Below are 21,853 nucleotides of genomic sequence, written 5' to 3' on the forward strand. Positions count from 1 at the left end.
CAGGCGTACCGGGATCATAACCGCATGTTTCATGAGCTGCACGTGCTTTAACATGAACACCCTTGAGTTCTGCCTCGAAAACCTTCTCGATAGCCTGCATGGACTTGTACACATCAAGCTGAGCCTCTGCATGGACGCACCTCTCATACAACTCCCACGACACAATAGGATCAACTAAAGTATGAGATGTGGTGGGTTGCGACTGCTGTCTTACCTCCTCCGCCTTTAAAGCAACAACCTGTTCGTTCAATACAGACAACTCTGCCTCCAAATCTTAGATTTGTTCCTCTAACCTCGCTACCTTGAGCACCAACATCTCCAAATCATTGTCCCACTCAGACGTGCAAACACAAATGGCGTCTTCCAAAGCCTCTACCTCAGATACAGCAGTCAACCTGCCCTTTTCAGCACGAACCAATTCATCAGCCTTAACGCTCAATTCACCTCTCAGATCGACAGCCTCCACTTCTCTTCACCCAAGCTCAGTAGTCAAGGTGGCCACCCGTACCTGAAGGTTGCGTTCTCGGCCATCACCCCCTTGCTCATCTCGAACTCATCCTCATTGGCCTTAAGAGCTGCCTCAAGTTCACTGCATCGGCCAATAGCCTTCATCAGCTCTTCATCCCGCTCTTTCAGCTCTTCAACTTTCTATGCCAACTCTTCCTCTTTCTGCTTAAGTCCATCGCGAAACAGCTGAAAATTGCTATCTTGAGCGAAGACATTGGCCAATGCACGGTGCTTGGTGGCGGTACTCTTTGTACTTAGAGGCCACCTTCCCAGAAATAGTCATCCTTCGTTCATCCCTCCGATCGCGCTCAATATCTATTATGAGAGTCTTACATGCAAAGAAAAGAAAGTCAACTTAAGTAGATTACATATACAAAACAAATCCAAAAACAAAACAAAAGAGAGAAAATACTTACCCGCAAAGCCATGCCGGAAATACTCCGTGATAGCTCTGCATCACTCATTGCCTGAAGCACCGTGTTCCTGGAAGCAGCGACAAAGGAGCAAATGCCGACACTACCTGCTCGGAGTTCGCCAAAAGGTTGTAATCTATGGGAATGATTACGTGTCGTAATCTACGACACTACCTGCACAATATCCAGGTCTGTGGACCTCTACGATGTTCCCCCCAGCAGGAACCATCTCGACGTGAGGAGGAATATGGTATGTAGATCGGAGTTCATCTATCTGAGATGGCCCGATTTCAGAGATCACCAGAATGGGAGAAGGAGCATGTTCCTTATGAAAATTATTCCGGAACAAAGGGTTTCTGGGGAGTATCACTTCTACGGTAGGGAAACTATCACCCTCATTAGCCGCAATATCCTCACTACCGGAATGAGGGGCCACTGACAACGGAGTAGCATCAGAAACTTCATCGTGTGCACGAAAGGTTTGGGACATCTCGATAACAGAAGGCGTGCTAGTAAACCTGAAGGGAGAAACAGTGATTGAACGGGAATATGGGAAGCAGAATCACAGAAACAGAGATAAGAATTAAGAAAGATGATCAAAGAAGAATAATGTACACACAAGGAAAGAAATGGCAAAAATTTCTAAAAAACGAAACCCTCACCAATGTATAGGGTTGAGTGGCATGAGAATCGAAGTAGAAGACAATCAATGGCGCTAAAACCAAAGTGACAAGCACACCGACGCTGTCTCGGGAAGATGCGTAATGATGGCGAGCGTGGTAGTGACGTCACATCTTGATAACCACATCAATCAGGATTCTGCAGGTTGTGTCGTTTTCTCGATCTTATTCAACCCGGCATAATTTAGTAGCCAAATTCTCCCACAATAGAAATGAATGATTTCCGCTTATCGAGGACGTGCAGGGCTACGACCTCAACAAGCAGAGGGACTAACTGTATAGGTCTAGATTTGGTAACCACAGTAACGGATAAGGAAGACATAGGACGGGGTCGACCATGACACAACGACTGACGGTCGTCCAAATGTAGGCCGATGACTAGAAGCAGGCAGCTGAGATAGGATAATAATAGTAACTTAAACTCAGAAAGAATATTCCTTTGGATATTCTTTATATTGTATTTTTAGGATTTTTTGGGGAATGTCCCTTATAAATAGGAGGAGATGGTGAACAAACAGGGGATCTGCCTTTTTGAGAACTAAGAGGTATTGTAAAGTTGAGAGAAGAATATATGAAAGAGTTGTCTTATTCATTTTATTCAAGCACATGTTGTTCAACCTTTATTCATAAATCTCAAGATCCCATACATATATTGACTGCTTGCTTTTTCATGTCGTCAGAGAAAGGAAGTACCCAATCACACAATCATTGGGTGACAATTCCTTCACACTACAACCCTTGTCATTTCTTGCATTTATTACATATTTATGATATTACATATTTTGTCAATCATAACATATTAATCTCTCTATTTAATGCTCCTAAACTCTACTCGTTATATAAGGGTTTTGTTCTATTTGGTCTAGGATTTATTAAGTTCAACTGAGATTCATCCCATTAACTTATTACTAATTGATTTAGCATTTGTTTGCTCAAATAGGGAGTAACAAAAAAGGTTTCATATATATATGCTAAGTCATTTTTCCCTTATACTAATCCTGTGATGTTTATTATTATATTATTGATTTATTATTCTCAAGTTATTGATAAAACTCTAATTGCATCTCAAACTTTTGGTTAATTTCATAAAGGAATTTTTACATTCCTATGCTACATAGGAAACCTTATTAATCTCATTGTTTAAGGTTTGACTTAATTACACTTAGTATACCAAATTATCAATTCTATACCATAATTAATTGTACATTTTTTACTCATTAATAAAGGAATCTGCATGTTTCTCTCTCCTAACCCCTCAGTCCTAGCCACGTTTTATCCATACCCACGTTCTTTTTACCAGTTTCCATCTTCTGAAACCAAATTCTCCCTCTAAATTCACAGAAAATTGAAGAAACCCTTCAACAAAGTTGGTTCCCCAATTTATTCCAATTGAAGTTCATCAATGAAGAACAACAAAGTTCATCAAATTGAAGTCAAATCTTTAAAGTTCATACACACATTTACCTTCAGCTTCAAATTTTCTCAATGAAGAAGAACAAACCTTCAAAGAGACAAGAGAGCAGCAATTCCACCATTAACAGCCATTAAAAAGCTTTGAAGCTTTGAATTCAAATTTGGGTTTTCAAAAATCATTATTTGTTTTGATTGGGTGTTGTTGTAAATAATTGGGAATATGTTTTGGAGTTTATATCTCAATTTTGAGGAATTTTGGTGAAGATTTAGACTTGGTTTTGGCTAAATTTCATATTGAAACTCGAAGAAGAAGAAGAAGAATTGCAGCAATTGTAGAAAAATTGTAGATAAATTGTAGACTGTTTTTTGCAGAAGATTTGTAGAAGTTTTAGGCGTTTTTGATTTGTGAAAACAGAAAACAAAGCATCTACAATCAGAATACAAATAATCTACAATTTATCTATAAAATATCTACAAACTGGGTACATTGAATTTTAATATCCCAATTTCCATTCGATTGTAGCATAATTGGCATTTTCGACGTAATTGCATTTTTTGCAGAAGATTTATAGAAGTTTTAGTCGTTTTTTATTTGTGAAAACAGAAAACAAAGCATCTACAATCAGAATACAAATAATCTACAATTTATCTACAAAATATCTACAAACTGGGTACATTGAATTTTTATATCCCAATTCCCATCCAATTGTATCATAATTGTGATTTTTGACATAATTGCGTTTTTTCAGAAGATTTGTAGGAGTTTTAGCCGCTTTTTATTTGTGAAAACAGAAAATAAAGCATCTACCATCAAAATACAAATAATCTACAATTTATCTACAATTTCTGCAATATGTCTTCTTCTTCTTCGAGTTTCAATCTAAAATTCAGTCAAAACCAAGTCTAATCTTCACCAAAACCCCTCAAAATTGAGATATAAACTCCAAACTATATTCTCGATTATTTTCAACAACACCCAATCCAAACAAATAATGATTTTTGAAAACCCAAATTTGAATTAAAAGCTTTCAAGCTTTTTAATGATTATCAATGGTGGAAAATATCTGGAAGAATATTTACTTCCATAATTGTAGGGCACCTAAATAGGAATATCTAGAAGAATATGATTTGATCTGATTTACGCCAAATCTTTTTAGAATATTTTGTTCCTCAATTTTAGTTCGATAAATTAGGAATATTCAGCTACTATTAATTAGTATTTAATGATTGGTATAATAACTGTAGAAAAAATATGAACAGGGCGGGTAAATTAAAAACTATGCACATTTTTGATAATAAGGTTTCATATATGGTATAGGAAAGAAAAAATCACTTTCATAAATAGTAAGTAAAGTATATTATTTTTGTACCAAAGTCACATAACTTATTGTTGCACATTTTTTTTTGGGTCATGGAAGAGTAGTAGTATATATTATATAGCGAAGATCATTACATAGCGGGAGCAAATTATGGTGGCTGATCCACTACAGTATACAAAAAGTCATTTCCATCCCTTGGTGGATTTAGGTGAGAGTCCACTGCCAAAAAGGTAGGGTGGGGAGTACTACTAGTAGGAGGTTGTGATACATGTGGAATTAACAAAAAAGAGCTGTGAACTGCAGTCTGATTTGTTTGACGCCGGTGTGTTGAGCCTTGTTTATCATCGTGCAATATCTTCAAGACAAAAGCAGGGGCGTCATAAAAAACTAGCATAACTGGGCAACAGTATTCCTAATCCCATGCTTCGCCATGGCATCCGCCACTCGATTTTGCTCCCGATATATATGAGTAACGTCAGGATCAGCCAACTGGTGGAGAGCGGACCTGCAATCATTAAGAATGTGTGAGTAAATTAAATTATCGGTCTGTAGCATATGTATTTACCTCTCCTCTTGTGCATCAATGGCCACTTCCAAAGGTGTGAGTTGACGATGGTGTGCGATAAGAAGGCCCTGTAAGAGTCCCATTAGTTCCATATGTAAACTGGATGTGTGCCTTGAGCTACCAGTGTATCCCACCATCCAGTTCCCATTGGAATCTCGAATGACTCCACCATATCCTGAGACTCCAATGGTAGGGCAAGCGGCGCCATCTGAATTGAGTTTATAAGACCCTCGTTTGGGAGGTTCCCATTTTACATGCATGGAAATGAGGGTATTCTTAGATCTCAGAGGGTGGGCACAAAAAAGGAATTTGGTAACGTGGTTGATGATATAAGAAGTACTGATAGTGTGGTGAGTGTCATTAAACGTGTTCAGGTTGCGAGTGTTCCAGATGTGCCACAAGGAAAAAGGGACAAATAGGGCCGGCGGGAGTTGGTTTGGGTATTGACTGTGTGTTTGGTGTATGAGCTCCTTGAGATATGTAAAATTCAGATTGTTGCACATAAAATTATATGACTCTTACGGTCTTACCATTATAACCAAAACCAAATAACCAATAGGCCGATAACTTTATACTTTCGGCTAACTGAAACCTTTTCTTGGCTGAATATGGTTTGTACTGCTTAAAGTAGGGCCGGGCATATATCGGGTAAAATCGATAACCCGAACCGTTAATTATTTATTGGGTTATCGGTGTTGGGTTAACGGTTTAGAATTTTTTCACTAGTGGGCAAATGGACCATATATCACAATTTTTTTGTGATTTAGTATCTTTTATGCGTAATATTACATTAGCAATTCGCTCAAAATTTTAAATCAATTAAACTCAATTGTATCCATTTTAACTACGGTCAAACCTCTCTATCACATCATTATTTTGTAACAACACTTTACTAAAATAGCCAAGTTTTTCTCGAAATCGATTTTTTATATTTTATTTTACCTCTCTATAACAATTTTTACTTATAAAAGCAACATCCATCTTTGTAACAACACACGTATTGTAAAATTATCTCTCAGAGGGTTAATTCCTTCTCCTTCTTCTGTAGGGCTTGACTTACTGAACCATAAATGATTTTGCAAGAATAATTTCACAGTATATATGAAGTTTTAGAAGCAGATGAAATGTTGTTACTATTAGTTTTTGATAGTGAACACTTGGGGAGGTATAGAGCAAAAATAGTTCAAGAAGAACATGATGGTGAAGAATGTTTGGTTTTAGATTGGAGAATTACTTGTTTGAAAGAATAAAAGTTTTGTAGTTTTTAAATAGTGGAAAGGAGAAAGAAAGGTTGGGTCATGTTTTTCTTGGAACTGCAACCTACTTTCTTCATTTTTGTCGCAAGGTGTTTTGCAGAAAAATGATATTTAACCCCTTCACGACCTTGTATGGCAGGAGAATTGATCAATAATTATACCATTAATAATTTACTTATCCCTGTCTAAACATCTAGATAGTCTTTTCTTTTGTCATATCCCATATTCTAATGCCTTTCTAATAAATCTGTGTTTAGAGTCAAAAAGTATGGAAAGAGAGTTAACGTGACTAAAGATCTTGTTCACTTCTCAGCATAGCACATGCCACGCCAGCATTGCACTTTGACCATAATTATTGTCCCGTAAATGACTTACATTTTGTTTTTGGTGTTGTTTGGCCATTTTAGAAGTTTCTAAAATATTACTCCACTTTACATTGCACAACTAGTCATACTTGTGTAACGGGTCATCAGAGTCTAAAACATTGCAAAGCACAAATCAGTGAGTTAATCTCAACACCCAACAGTTTGCTTCAACAAATGTTCATTGCCACGAAAATTTTAGACTTTAGCTTTCGATACCCAAGGAACTAATTCGCCGAGATTTAAAAATTTCACTATCCAATTGCTTCAAATTCCGCATTTACTTTGAATATCAACAATAAGAAGCAAATTCAAAAACCAGCTATCAATAACAACCAACTTTCGTATCCAAATTGCTTAACCATAGATTCACATACCAAACTCCTACAGTGACGCGAACAAAAACAGTAGAGAAATTTCTTTTTTCAATCTCAATCACATTACTAAGTATTTACCGCAATTAACTATTTACATATCGCAAATATATCAGTTTATATCTCCTTAAATGTTGAGTACGAAATGTTGATATAAACTATTTTCAAAAGTCTTTATTTATTACTGAGTATATCAAAGACTTTTGAAAATGCGTCCACCTCCTGCCAAGGCCTCTAGGTATCCTTTGGATCTCCCTTTGAATCACCATCTTCACCTTAAAAATTAGATACACAACAATAAGATAACTTCACAGAATAATTAAACAACTAGATCATACATAATTTCCATGCCTCTTGTTCATAGCTTTGGAAGATTAAATACTACTCCACAAATTATTGTAAAGAACTGATTTCGATTGAAATAGTCGTTTCTCTAAAAATTGTAAAAGAACCTTCATTAATAAAAATACCAAATGAAGGACATTGGTCCTCGATAATTTTTAAAGGTCTAATTAGTATCATTAATATTACTTTATTAATTACACATCCAAATATTAGTAACCTTCTAAAGTTACATTCTTTATCAGATATGAACAAGAATTTTTGACGTACAGACATCCAAGGAACTAATAAGCCGAGATTTAAAATTTTCACTATCCAATTGTTTCAATCAACATTTACTTTGGATTTCAACAATCAAAAGTAAACTCAAAATATCAGCTTTCAATAACAGCCAATTTTGAGGTTCCTTCATATTCCATAGCATCTTAACTCAAGAGCATTAAATAAAATGTTGTTTTCACAGAAAATAATTTGTTTCAATACTCTAGTTCAAATTTAAATATAGGACTTTGGGCTGGAAGATTTATAGGAACAATGATACGAGAAAAAGTATAGAATATATATGTTTTACAATAGTCAAATCCCCACTTCTTTTCCCATGAACGGAAAAAAAAAACAGATATGAATGACATTACTTCTATGGAACTAATTTCTGAGTCTTAAGATAGTTCAGAGGACCAGCTTCCAACAAGCATGGCAAGAAAAGTTGAGAAAAAATATAGTAGAGCTTAAATAGATTACTGATCTTCTTGATGAACACATTTTTTAGATGTAGAGATCTCACGACGTGCTTCATCAAGTGAAAAAGAAAAGGAGAAAAATAGGACATACAAATTAAGAATTCAATTAAAAAAATTCCTTGATTTTATCGTCGTTCTACTCAATATACTCACCACAACACATAAAGTAAGAATATCTAAGTTTAACAAATTAAGATAATCAGCCGTCATATAATTTATAAATCTTTCACAGGCAATTTCCACAGAATCAACAGACAAGCCGATCAACTTTATGTGAGATAATGTTTCCGCTCGGTTCAATTTTATGTGTGGTTTAAGGATCGCAATTTATCACCGATGTTGACATTGATTTTCTACTATAGTTACAAACTATTCAGTTGGGATATTTACCAATTCAATTCTATGTGTGCTTTAAAGATCACTTTTAGGATAATTTGTACGCTTTGTTCATTTTTATGTTAAGGATCGGAATTTCTCACAGTTGTATATTGGGAAAAAACTGAGTCTGAATATTGAAGATGACGTGTCATGACACGTGGACTGGTCAAAAGGTCAAAACGCAATAAATAGCCAAGAGACACGGACGACAACAGATATGGGGAGAAGAAAGCAACATAGGTGTGGACCGTTACTCAAATGGCACGAGTCTCGTACCTATTCAAGTCATTTAAAGACCGAAGATCGGAAGAAGTTGAAGATACGAATCTGATGACGTAAAAGAGTCTAAATACAACATTAAATATCAAATACGTTAGAAAATTTGAATTAAATAGAAATGATTGTGTAACGTTTCTTCTAATGTCATTTATTGCTCATAATTGCCTCATTAAGATAAAGGCATTACACCTTCTCCTAGAATCAACTAGAAAAGGAGAAGGACTCAACATCTGTAGGGACACGAAATATTATTGAGATTACACTAAAATACAAAACTACTTATTACTTTATTATTCTCAGAAATCTTCTATTATTTTCGTCTCCAGATTATCAGTAACCCAAATTTCTCTTTATTTCTAGCTTTGACCAAAAACTTAGATTTTTGGTTAAACAAATTGGTTCCGTTACCGGGAATCTGATAATCTATTCTTTTTACGTTACATACTACCTGTTGTTATCATCATGTCAAACAACAACGAAAACATTCATGAAAATCAAGCACATCAAGTGGATGGAGATCAACGTGATGATCTTTCCCCTCAAGGTTCTCCACGTGGATCTCGTGAGGGCACTCCTAATGATCAATCTGAGCATGTTGATGGAAGAGATGAGGTTTTACAGAAAATAATTGACGCACGGGTTGACAAAGCTTTAGAATCTCTAATCCGTCGATTACCTGCTGCACCGTCAACACCAAATGACAACACGTTGGAAAATCCCCGTTCTAGGCTGATTAATTCGGGTAATGGAGCAACCCCCAGTGATTCACAGGAGGGGGAACCAGGTAATTCAACTACTTCTCATTGGCAAAATTTAGTACTAACCTTGCAGAAACAGCTTAAGGAACAAAACGAACGCATAGAGCAAATCCCCGGAGTTCCACCTGTGAGTAGAGGAGTGGATATGGACAAATATTCACAATAACCTTGGAAGCCAAGTGTTGTTCCCTTCCAATTCCTAAAAAGTTCAAAATGCTCGACATCCCAAAATACGATGGTACAGCAGATCCACGTGACCACGTGACTGCATTTACAACAGGCGTGAAAGGCAATGACTTGACCAAACAAGAAATTGAATCAGTACTGGTCAAGAAATTTGGAGAAACACTCACCAAGAGCGCATTAACCTGGTATTCTCTTTCACCTGAAAATGCTATAAATTCTTTTGCTGAGCTTGCAGATTCTTTTATTAGAGCACACTCGGGAGCTCAAAAGGTTGAGAAAAGAATGGAGGATATTTTCAAAATCAAACAAGGGGACTCCGAGTTGCTCAGGGATTTTGTTGATAGATTCCAACGTGAAAGAATGACTTTGCCTCGTGTTCCTGATAATTGGGCTGCAATAGCTTTTGCAAGCAACTTAAATGACAAAAGTTCAGAAGCCACGAGAAGGCTTAAGGAAAGTCTTCGTGAATTTCCTGCAACTACTTGGAATGATATTTATAACAGGTACAGGACGAAGCTGCGAATCAAGGAAGATACCGTTCCCCAATTTCATCATGAAGAAAGGAGCAGTTCCAGGAGATCAGAGATCAGGTAAGAATAAGTATGATCCATATATGGGACCTGCAGGGAAAGACTCACGGTCAAAGCAGGATAGTCAACGATATGATCAAAAATCGAGGAACATGGAATCTGGTTCTTCATCAACGTTCAGAAATGACCGAAACAGACAAGAGTCACGAGATGATGACAGAAGTTTAAAGGCAAGGTTTGGTGGATATAACTTTAATGTCACTACCTCCGAGCTCGTAGCTGTTTTGAGGAGCATGGGAGATAAGGTAAGATGGCCAAAAGAGATGCGGTCAAATCCAAATAGACGCAATCCAGACCATTGGTGCGAATTCCACAATGATCACGGGCATAAAACTTCAGAATGTAGATTCTTACAAAGTGAAGTGGATCATCTATTGAAACAAGGGTATCTCACTGAGTTATTTAGTGAGAAAGGTAAGCAAACCTATATGAAAAATAGACAAGAGCCACCAAAGCCCCCTTCACCCAAGAGAACCGTGAATGTTATAAGTGGGGGAGAAGATATTTACGGTGTAACATATACGGCTTCCAACAAGGTTTTTAAAGTAACGATAACACACGGGAAACGGGTACGGCAGGATTTAGAAAACGAAAGTATTTCTTTCGATGATGCAGATACTGAAGGAGTAATGACCCCACATAACGACGCACTGGTAATATCTTTACTTGTACATGATACTAATGTAAAGCGAGTTTTGATTGATCCAGGAAGTTCCGTAAATATTATACTATTAAGGGTATTACGTGAAATGCAAGCTGAAGACAAAATGATACCTAAGGCGCATACCTTGTCCGGGTTCGACAATTCAAGTGTGGTAACAAAAGGAGAGGTAATTCTAACAACTTTTGTTGCAGGTGTTGTTAAAGAAACTAAATTTCAGGTAGTAGATATGGAAATGACTTACAATATGATCATGGGGAGACCTTGGATCCATGATATGGATGTTGTCCCATTAACTCTACATCAAGTTATTAAATTCTCATCACTGTGGGGAATTTGCCAAATTCATGGGGATCAGCAGACAGCCGGGAGTATCAACGCTGTAACAGATACGAGCACCGTAAATAAAGAAAAATAGCAATTACAGGAAACAGTTGAAGGTATCAAGGATCAAACCTCAATTGAACAAGAAAAGATAGATTTAGACTCGAGACCTGATACAATTCAAGAACCTGAAGAGAATGAAAATATCAAAACAACAATCGAAGAGCTCGAGGCTGTGATATTATTTGAGCAATGGCCTGAACAGATGGTTTATGTTGGAGCCAATTTAAGCTCAGACATGCGAGGTATGTTGATTGAATTTTTAAAAGCTAACGTGGACTGTTTTGCTTGGTCCCATGCTGATATGACAGGGATACCACCGGATGTGATGACTCACAAACTAAATGAAGACCCATCATTCACACCAGTAAAGCAAAAGAAAAGAAAGCAATGAGCTTTCAAAAATCAGGTGATTCAATATGAGGTCCAAAAGCTATTGAAAATTGGGTTAATCCGCGAGGTAAAGTATCCTAATTGGTTAGAAAACACAATTGTTATACCTAAGAAAAACGGTAAGTGGCGGGTTTGCGTGGATTATACAGATCTTAACAAAGCCTGCCCAAAAGATTCTTTCCCTTTACCGCATATAGATCAGTTAATTGATGCAACTGCAGGACATGAACTTTTAAGTTTTTTAGATGCATATTCGGGGTACAACCAAATTAAAATGGACCCCAGTGATGAAGAAAAAACTTCTTTCATCACAGACAGGGGGACTTACTATTATAAAGTAATGCTCTTTGGTCTCAAAAATGCTGGAGCAACCTATCAAAGGTTGGTCACCAATATGTTCCAAGAACATTTAGGAAAAATGATGGAGGTATATATAGACGATATGCTCGTCAAAACCCAGCATTCTCATGACCATATTTCTCATTTATCTGTTACATTTGAAATTTTATGAAAATTTAATATGAAACTCAATCCAGAAAAATGTGCATTTGGGGTTGCCTCAAGCAAATTTTTGGGTTTTTTCATTTCTAACCGTGGTATTGAGGTAAATCCTTCTCAGATCAAAGCAATAAAGGAGATATCTGATATCCTTACGAGTAAAAAAGAAGTCCAAAGGCTAACGGGAAGAATTGCAGCCTTGGGGAGATTATTTTCCAAATCTTCAGAAAAATGTTTTAAATTTTTCTCCGCACTCAAAAAGCAAGATCATTTTGAATGGAATGAAGATTGCCAACAAACCCTTAGAAATTTAAAAGCTTACTTGTCAAATCCACCACTATTGCCAAAACCAAAGGAAGGAGAAAACCTACTCATCTATTTGGCCGTGTCAGGAGTTGCAGCAAGTGCTGTCTTAGTCCGTGAGGACCAAGGTAAACAATCTCATATCTATTATGTAAGCAAATCTTTACTAGATGCTGAAACACGATATACACAACTAGAAAAATTAGCATTAGCTTTGATCATGACATCTAGAAAATTAAGACCTTATTTTCAATGTCATCCCATTGTTGTAGTTAATGTTTTTCCATTACGAAACATTTTGCATAAACATGAATTGTCAGGAAGGTTAGCAAAATGGGCTATAGAATTAAGTGAATACGAAATCATTTATCAACCTAGGACTGATATAAAATCTCAAGTATTAGCCGATTTCGTAGCTGATTTTAGCCAGGGGAAGCATTTAGAAGCAGAAAAAGAATTACAAGTTTTTAATGGTGCAAACCCAAGGACTTGGATTTTATTCACTGATGGTTCGTCTAATGTAAAAGGAGCAGGCCTAGGGATAGTTCTCATACCACCTACGGGTGAGACTATTAGACAGGCTATAAAATGTCATTCTATAACTAACAATGAAGCAGAGTATGAGGCTGTAATTGCAGGTCTAGAATTGGCACGAGAACTCGGCATAACACAGATTATAATCAAGAGTGATTCTCAACTCGTGGTCAATCAAATGCTGGGGACTTATACAGCCAGGGAGACACGAATGCAAGAATATCTCGAAAAGGTACGGGAACTAATAAAGCAATTCCAAACTTGGAAGGTAATGCAGATCCCAAGAGATGAGAATGTGGAGGCAGATGCTTTAGCTAATCTCGCATCTGCAGCAGACGTAGCAAACGACGCAAATGCTTCAGTCGTACATTTATTTCATTCCGTTCTCGAACCTGATAAGAACGAGGTAAATTTTAATCATTTAATATGTGATTGGAGAAACGAAATTATTGTTTTTTTACAGCGCGAAACCGTGCCTGATGATAAAAGAAAAGCTTATGCACTTCGCAAAAAAGCTGCTCGTTATTATTTACATCAAGGAAATCTTTATCGAAAGATGTTCGGTGGACCATTAGCAAGGTGTCTCGGACCTTCCCAAATAGAATATGTGATGAGGGAAGTACATGAAGGACATTGTGGAAATCACACAAGAGGAAGGTCGCTGGTAAAAACGCTGATTCGAGCCGGGTATTATTGCCTAAAATGGAAGAAGAAGCAAACGGTTTCGTGTCCAAGTGTGATAAATGTCAAAGATACGACAATAATATGCATAGACCAGCTGAGCTACTGCATCCTGTCATAGCTCCGTGGCCCTTCATGAAATGGGGAATGGATATCGTAGGTCCATTACCACAAGCAAAAGGTCAGGTGAAGTTTCTACTTGTACTTACTGATTATTTCACTAAATGGGTAGAAGCAGAAGCATTTAAACAGGTACGAGAGAAAGAAGTTAAAAACTTCATTTGGAGGAATATAATATGCCGCTTTGGAGTACCAAAGGAAATCGTGCGTGATAATGGTCCGCAATTCATAAGAGCTCAAATCACAGAATTTTTTCAAAGTTGGAAAATTAAAAGGATAACATCTGCGCCATACCATCCAGTGGGTAATAGACAAGCGAAATCCACAAACAAGGTCATTATCAACAACTTGAAGAAAAGGTTACAGGATTCAAAAGGTAATTGGCCTGAGGTATTACCTGGAGTATTATGGGCTTATCGTACAACGACAAAAACAACCACGGGAGAAACACCATTTTCAATGGTTTATGGTGCGGAGGCCTTAATTCCAGTTGAAATAGGATAACCGAGCACACAGTACGTTCAAGCAACAGAGGAATCAAATGATGAAGAGATGCAGGTGAACCTTGATTTGCTCGAAGGAAGAAGAGAAGCTGCATTAATAAGGATGGCAGCACAAAAGCAAGTAATTGAACGGTATTATAACAGGAAAGCACGCCTCAGATTCTTTAAAATTGGGGACTTCATGCTTAAAAGGTGTTCCAATCTACAAAAGCTGCTAATTCAGGAAAGCTAAGTCCAACATGGGAAGGACCCTACAGAGTTCGTGACATTGCGGGAAAAGGAGCATACGAGTTGGAGACAATGGATGGCAAGGTTCTACCCTCACATTGGATGGCAAGGTTCTGCCTCCACATTCTCATCTCTTGGGATCTGCATTACCTTCCAAGTTTGGAATTGCTTTATTAGTTCATGTACCTTTTCGAGATGTTCTTGCATTCGTGTCTCCCTGGCTGTATAAGTCCCCAGCATTTGATTGACCACGAGTTGAGAATCACTTTTGATTATAATCTGTGTTATGCCGAGTTCTCGTGCCAATTCTAGACCTGCAATTACAGCATCATACTCCACTTCATTGTTAGTTATAGAATGACATTTTATAGCCTGTCTAATAGTCTCACCCGTAGGTGGTATGAGAACTATTCCTAGGCCTGCTCCTTTTACATTAGACGAACCATCAATGAATAAAATCCAAGTCCCTGGGTTTGCACCATTAAAAACTTGTAATTCTTTTTCTGCTTCTAAATGCATCCCCTGGCTAAAATCAGCTACAAAATCGGCTAATACTTGAGATTTTATATCAGTCCTAGTTTGATAAATGATTTCGTATTCACTTAATTCTATAGCCCATTTTGCTAACCTTCATGACAATTCATGTTTATGCAAAATGTTTCGTAATGGAAAAGCAGTAACTACAACAATGGGATGACATTGAAAATAAGGTTTTAATTTTCTAGATGTCATGATCAAAGCTAATGCTAATTTTCTAGTTGTGGATATCGTGTTTCATCATCTAGTAAAGACTTGCTTACATAATAGATATGAGATTGTTTACCTTGGTCCTCACGGACTAAGACAACACTTACCACAACTCCTGACACGGCCAAATAGATGAGTAGCTTTTCTCCTTCCTTTGGTTTTGCCAATAGTGGTGGATTTGATAAGTAAGCTTTTAAATTTTTAAGGGCTTGTTGGCAATCTTCGTTCCATTCAAAATAATCTTGCTTTTTGAGTGCGGAGAAAAATTTAAAACATTTTTCTGAAGATTTGGGAAAAAATCTCCCCAAGGCTGCAATTCTTCCCGTTAGCCTTTGGACTTCTTTTTTACTCGTAAGGATATTAGGGATCTCCTTTATTGCTTTGATCTGAGAAGGATTTACCTCAATATCACGGTTAGAAATGAGAAAACCCAAAAATTTGCCTGAGGTAACCCCAAATGCACATTTTTTTGGATTGAGTTTCATATTAAATTTTCGTAAAATTTCAAATGTAACAGATAAATGAGAAATATGATCATGAGAATGCTGGGTTTTGACGAGCATATCGTCTATATATACCTCCATGGTTTTTCCTAAATGTTCTTGGAACATATTAGTGACCAACCTTTAATAGGTTGCTCCAGCATTTTTGAGACCAAAGGGCATTACTTTATAATAGTAAGTCCCCCTGTCTGTGATGAAAGAAGTTTTTTCTTCATCACTGGGGTCCATTTTAATTTGGTTGTACCCCGAATATGCATCTAAAAAACTCAAAAGTTCATGTCCTGCAGTTGCATCAATTAACTGATCTATATGCGGTAAAGGGAAAGAATCTTTTGGGCAGGCTTTGTTAAGATCTGTATAATCCACGCAAACCCGCCACTTACCGTTTTTCTTAGGTACAACAACTGTGTTTGCTAACCAATTAGGATACTTTACCTCGCGGATTGACCCAATTTTCAATAGCTTTTGGACCTCATCTTGAATCACCTGATTTTTGAAAGCTCCTTGCTTTCTTTTCTTTTGCTTTACTGGTGTGAAGGATAGGTCTTCATTTAGTTTGTGATTCATCACATCTAGTGGTATCCATGTCATATCAGCATGAGACCAAGCAACACAATCCACATTAGCTTTTAAAAATTCAATCAACATATCTCGCATGTCTGAGCTTAAATTGGCTCCAACATAAACCTTCCGTTCAGGCCATTGCTCAAATAATATCACAGCCTCGAGCTCTTCGATTGTTGTTTTGATATTTTTATTCTCTTCAGGTTCTTGAATTGTACCAGGTCTCGAGTCTAAATCTGTCTTTTCTTGTTCAGTTGAGGTTTGATCCTTGATACCTTCAACTGTTTCCTGTAATTGCTATTTTTCTTTATTTATGGTGCTCGTATCTGTTACAGCGTTGATACTCCCAACTGTCTACTGATCCTCATGAATTTGGCAAATTCCCCACGGTGATGGGAATTTAATAACTTGATGTAGAGTTGATGGGACAACATCCATATCATGGATCCAAGGTCTCCCCATGATCATATTGTAAGCCATTTCCATATCTACTATCTGAAATTTAGTTTCTTTAACAACACCTGTAGCAAAAGTTGTTAGAATTACCTCTCCTTTTGTTACCACACTTGAATTGTCGAACCCGGACAAGGTATGCACCTTAGGTATCATTTTGTCTTCAGCTTGCATTTCACGTAATACCCTTAATAGTATAATATTTACGGAACTTCCTGGATCAATCAAAACTTGTTTTACATTAGTATCATGTACAAGTAAATATATTACCAGTGCGTCGTTATGTGGGGTCATTACTCCTTCGGTATCTGCATCATCGAAAGAAATACTTTCGTTTTCTAAATCCTGTCGTACCTGTTTCCCGTGTGTTATCGTTACTTTAAAAACCTTGTTGGAAACCGTATATGTTACACCGTAAATATCTTCTCCCCCACTTATAACATTCACGGTTCTCTTGGGTGAAGGGGCTTTGATGGCTCTTGTCTATTTTTCATATAGGTTTGCTTACCTTTCTTACTAAATAACTCAGTGAGATACCCTTGTTTCAATAGATGATCCACTTCACTTTATAAGAATCTACATTCTGAAGTTTTATGCCCGTGATCATTGTGTAATTCGCACCAATGTCTGGATTGCGTCTATTTGGATTTGACCGCATCTTTTTTGGCCATCGTACCTTATCTCTCATGCTTCTCAAAACAGCTACGAGCTCAGAAGTAGTGACATTAAAGTTATATCCACCAAACCTTGCCTTTAAACTTATGTCATCATCTCGCGACTCTTGTCTGTTTCGGTCATTTCTGAACGTTGATGAAGAACCAGATTCCCTGTTCCTTGATTTTTAATCATATCGTTGACTATCATGCTTTGACCGTGAGTCTTTCCCTGCATGTCCCATATATGGATCATACATATTCTTACCTGATCTCTTTTCGATCTCTGATCTCCTTGAACTACTCCTTTCTTCATGATGAAATTGGGGAATGGTATCTTCCTCGATTCACAGCTTCGTACTGTACCTGTTATAAACATCATTCTAAGTAGTTGCAGGAAATTCACAAAGATTTTCCTTAAGCCTTCTCGTGGCTTCTGAACTTTTGTCATTTAAGTTGCTTGCAAAAGCTATTGCAGCCCAATTATCAGGAATGCGAGGCAAAGTCATTCTTTCACGTTGGAATCTATCAACAAAATCCCTGAGCAACTCGGAGTCCCCTTGTTTGATTTTGAAAATATCCTCCATTCTTTTCTCAACATTTTGAGCTCCCGAGTGTGCTTTAATAAAAGAATCTGCAAGCTCAACAAAAGAATTTATAGAATTTTCAGGTAAAAGAAAATACTAGGTTAATGCGCCCTTGGTGAGTGTTTCTCCAAATTTCTTGACCAGTACTGATTCAATTTCTTGTTTGGTCAAGTCATTGCCTTTCACGCCTGTTGTAAATGCAGTCACGTGGTCACATGGATCTGTTGTACCATCGTATTTTGGGATGCCGGGCATTTTGAACTTTTTAGGAATTGGAAGGGGAACAACACTTGGCTTCCAAGGTTATTGTGAATATTTGTCCATATCCACTCCTCTAATCACAGGTGGAACTCCGGGGATTTGCTCTATGCGTTCGTTTTGTTCCTTAAGCTGTTTCTGCAAGGTTAGTACTAAATTTTGCCAATGAGAAGTAGTTGAATTACCTGGTTCCCCCACTTGTGAATCACTGGGGGTTGCTCCATTACCCGAATTAATCAGCCCAAAACGGGGATTTTCCAACGTGTTGTCATTTGGTGTTGATGGTGCAGCAGGTAATCGACGGATTAGAGCTTCTAAAGCTTTGTCAACCTGTGCGTCAATTATTTTTTGTAAAACCTCATCTCTTCCATCAACATGCTCAGATTGATCATTAGGAGTGCCCTCATGAGATCCACGTGGAGAACCTTGAGGGGAAAGATCATCACGTTGATCTCCATCCACTTGATGTGCTTGATTTTCATGAATGTTTTCATTGTTGTTTGACATGATGATAACAACAGGTAGGATGTAACGTAAAAAGAATAGATTATCAGATTCCCGGTAACGGAACAATTTGTTTAACCAAAAATCTAAGTCTTTGGTCAAAGCTAGAAATAAAGAGAAATTTGGGTTACTGATAATCTGGAGACGAAAATAATAGAAAAATTCTGAGAATAATAAAGTAATAAGTAGTTTTATATTTCAGTGTAATCTCAATAATATTTCGTATCCCTACAGATGTTGAGTCCTTCTCCTTTTATAGTTGATTCTAGGAGAAGGTGTAATGCCTTTATCTTAAGACAATTATGAGCAATAAATGACATTAGAAGAAACGTTACACAATCATTTCTATTTAATTCAAATTTTCTAACGTATTTGATATTTAATGCTGTATTTAGACTCTTTTACGTCATCAGATTCATATCTTCAACTTCTTCCGATCTTCGGTCTTTAAATGACTCGAATAGGTACGAGACTCGTGCCATTTGAGTAATGGTCCACACCTATGTTGCTTTCTTCTCCCCATATCTGTTGTCGCCCGTACCTCTTCACTATTTATTGCGTTTTGACCTTTTGACCAATTCACGTGTCATGACACGTAATCTTTAATATTCAAACTCAGTTTTTTCCCAATACAATGTTAAGGATCGCAATTTCTCATAGATATTCATTTTCTACTACATACAATTCAGTTGAGATATTTATCAATTAAATTTTAAGTATGCTTTAAGGATCACATTATTAAATTATCTAATAACACAATATCTGTATTTAATAGAACTTCAACTTAAATAAGATTAAACACAAATTCAACAGTGAAATTATCAGATCTAATATAGCATGTATTTCAACAAACAAAGCCGAGAATGTTGAGATCTTACCATCAGCTTTCAGATTAGTGCCTTCCTTCATCTCCAGAGTTGTATCAGAGTTTAGATCGCTGAAAATTGTGTCTGCCAGTCCTTCAATGCCTATATCAAATTTTCGAATCAAATTTTTAGATAATGTGGGAAAGGCAACTACTTGCATATCAAAAAAAATTTAAAACTACCTGTATATGGATTATACTTTGCATTCTTCATCAACAGATCGTACAAGCGGCTACTAAGACCTTTTGCATAGTAGAGGTTCCTCACAGTCTCCAGGTCAAGTGTAGCTGTCTTCATATAGTTGTTGAACTCAATTTCCTTTTCGATAAAATCTCTACGAGCCTGCCTGATCTCCATTGTATCATTTGGCTGTGTCTCGTAAATGGAAAGAGTTCTTCGTCAGTTATCACCATTTTGAGAGAGAGAGGGAGAGGGGAATTCAAAAAAGCGGGAAAGTGAAAATATGAAATTTTGGGAGATATTTGGGAGGGAAATGAATTTGGAGATATCTTGTCTGCTTTATATAGACTGTCAAAATAAAAACTAGCCCCTTAAAACCCCTATGCCCGAACTACCCCTTTTAACCTTATACACATGGAACAATCTCAATGGTAGATCCCATGTGCTAAAGCTAGTGGATGCCAGCTGTATCCAGCTTTCCCACATGTCTACACCATATTTGTGTGATGGGAGTAATAAATAAATGATGGAATACTTATTTGACTCGTAAAAACAATGTAGGTGCATAAAGTAGTAAAATTGTAAAGTAAGATTTTTATTAAATGACTTGTTATGCAAGATAGAGGGAGGAGGTTAACTATCACACGTGTTCTCCGCATTTGGGATTGTGAGCCGTACTAGCCAGTACCCATTAAAGAATATAATTTGTTTTTTCCAACACCTATCTTTATCATAAAAAATGTATAATTATTACTAAAATACATTCCAAAATTCTACATCATGTGACTGTTTATAACTTTTTATCACTTAATTATGAATATGATAGCCTATTTTTATGTCATAATTAACGATGACAATTTGAGTCCAAATCTATTTGACCCGTCCAACTCACACAAGGTTGGGCTAGTCATTGACCCGACCATTTATTGAATTAAGTCCATCTTGACCCAATCATTTCAACTCATCTAAAGTTGAGCTGATTTTTAGCCCAATAATTCATGAGTAACTTTGCTAAGATATCTTTAAAATATTTTGTTTATTTGATAATATTATAACAATAACAAAATAAAAAAAGTCTTATTTGATAATTAAACAATTCATAAGAAAATAATACACATTAATTAACTCAGTTCATTTTGACCTAACTCATCTCAGCCCAAGTTATTTTTGGGTGGGTCTATAACCCCTTATTTATTGACTCAACTCATTTTGATCCGCCCAAAATCAACTCAACCCACTCATTTGATACCTCTAGTAGTAATAATTTTTATGGATGTAGCTTTAATAATGACCACATTTATTAAGTAATGCAATGTACAAAAATGGAGAGCATAATGTGATCACTAATTCGGCCAAAGAACATGTTTTCTTACCATTCTTCTACAATCCAAGAGTTAACATACTCGTCAAACCTCCAAATAAACTTGTGATTGTGTATGGTAAAAATGGTCGCTTGACACGTGAAGAGGCGAAAGACAAATCGAGTAAGAACTAAGACCAGGGACAATAGCTGCAGTTGGAATTGGATAGACCCTAAAGGGAGCATAATCAACGGAAGTAGATTGGATATTTGTCACCAGATAGCATTTAATAAAGAATATTCCCTAGTATTAAATAGTCAGCCATTGCAGAGTATTTTGACATTCATGGACTGCTATTGCACATTCATCAATGACACCCTTTATTATCATTTAAGAAGGGCTCGATCCTAGGATCTTGTTTCCTAGGTATAGCTATAAATAGTAGCTTCAACAATCATTGTAAGGACACGAAATCTCTAGCAAAACTTATGCTACATTATATTCTCAAGCTCAATAATATAATTTTACTTTCTATTTTAAACTGCTTTATTTCTGTCTTTGGAAGCATAGCTCCCGGAGCCAGGCCCGTCATTCCCTTCGATTTTAATGCTAAGTCTGATTTCTTATCTAATTTGTTTATCACTTTGGATCAAATCAGTTCACTTGTCTATAAACCACGTAACAAATTCAACTATACCGTTTTACAGGTAAACAATTTGGCACCCACCGTGGGGCTTAGACAATTGCGTAATTGAGTTGATCCTTGCATC

The 21,853-nt window shown here is 36.8% G+C and overlaps 1 protein-coding gene across 2 annotated transcripts; it reads right to left on the minus strand.

The window, feature by feature from the left end:
* Positions 1-6,925: 6,925 nt before the first annotated feature.
* LOC107780232 (uncharacterized) lies at positions 6,926-20,077 on the minus strand. 2 transcript variants are annotated; one of them, XM_075254176.1, is made up of 3 exons: positions 19,785-20,077; positions 19,615-19,704; positions 6,926-7,158 (listed from the first exon to the last, which is right to left on the minus strand). In XM_075254176.1, exons 1-3 carry the CDS (start codon positions 19,957-19,959, stop codon positions 7,124-7,126), a joined length of 300 nt encoding a protein of 99 aa, XP_075110277.1. In that variant the 5' UTR covers positions 19,960-20,077; the 3' UTR covers positions 6,926-7,123. The 2 variants fall into 2 exon arrangements, with proteins under 2 accessions (XP_075110277.1, XP_075110276.1); XM_075254175.1 differs by having other exon boundaries at positions 6,926-7,164; positions 19,785-20,069.
* Between the last annotated feature and the right edge of the window lie 1,776 nt (positions 20,078-21,853).

The sequence above is a fragment of the Nicotiana tabacum genome, chromosome 5 (genome assembly GCF_000715075.1).
Source record: "Nicotiana tabacum cultivar K326 chromosome 5, ASM71507v2, whole genome shotgun sequence".
Taxonomy (NCBI): Eukaryota; Viridiplantae; Streptophyta; class Magnoliopsida; order Solanales; family Solanaceae; genus Nicotiana; species Nicotiana tabacum.

Bases quoted from the DNA above. Each gene is read 5' to 3' on its own strand.
- LOC107780232 (XM_075254175.1), bottom strand. From the start codon at position 19,959: ATGGAGATCAGGCAGGCTCGTAGAGATTTTATCGAAAAGGAAATTGAG. The intron at 19,705-19,784 runs GTAGTTTTAAAT...AATTTGATATAG, and splicing joins AAAGTATAATCCATATACAG to GCATTGAAGGACTGGCAGAC. The intron at 7,165-19,614 runs GTAAGATCTCAA...CTAATTTTTAAG, and splicing joins CACTAATCTGAAAGCTGATG to GTGAAGATGGTGATTCAAAG.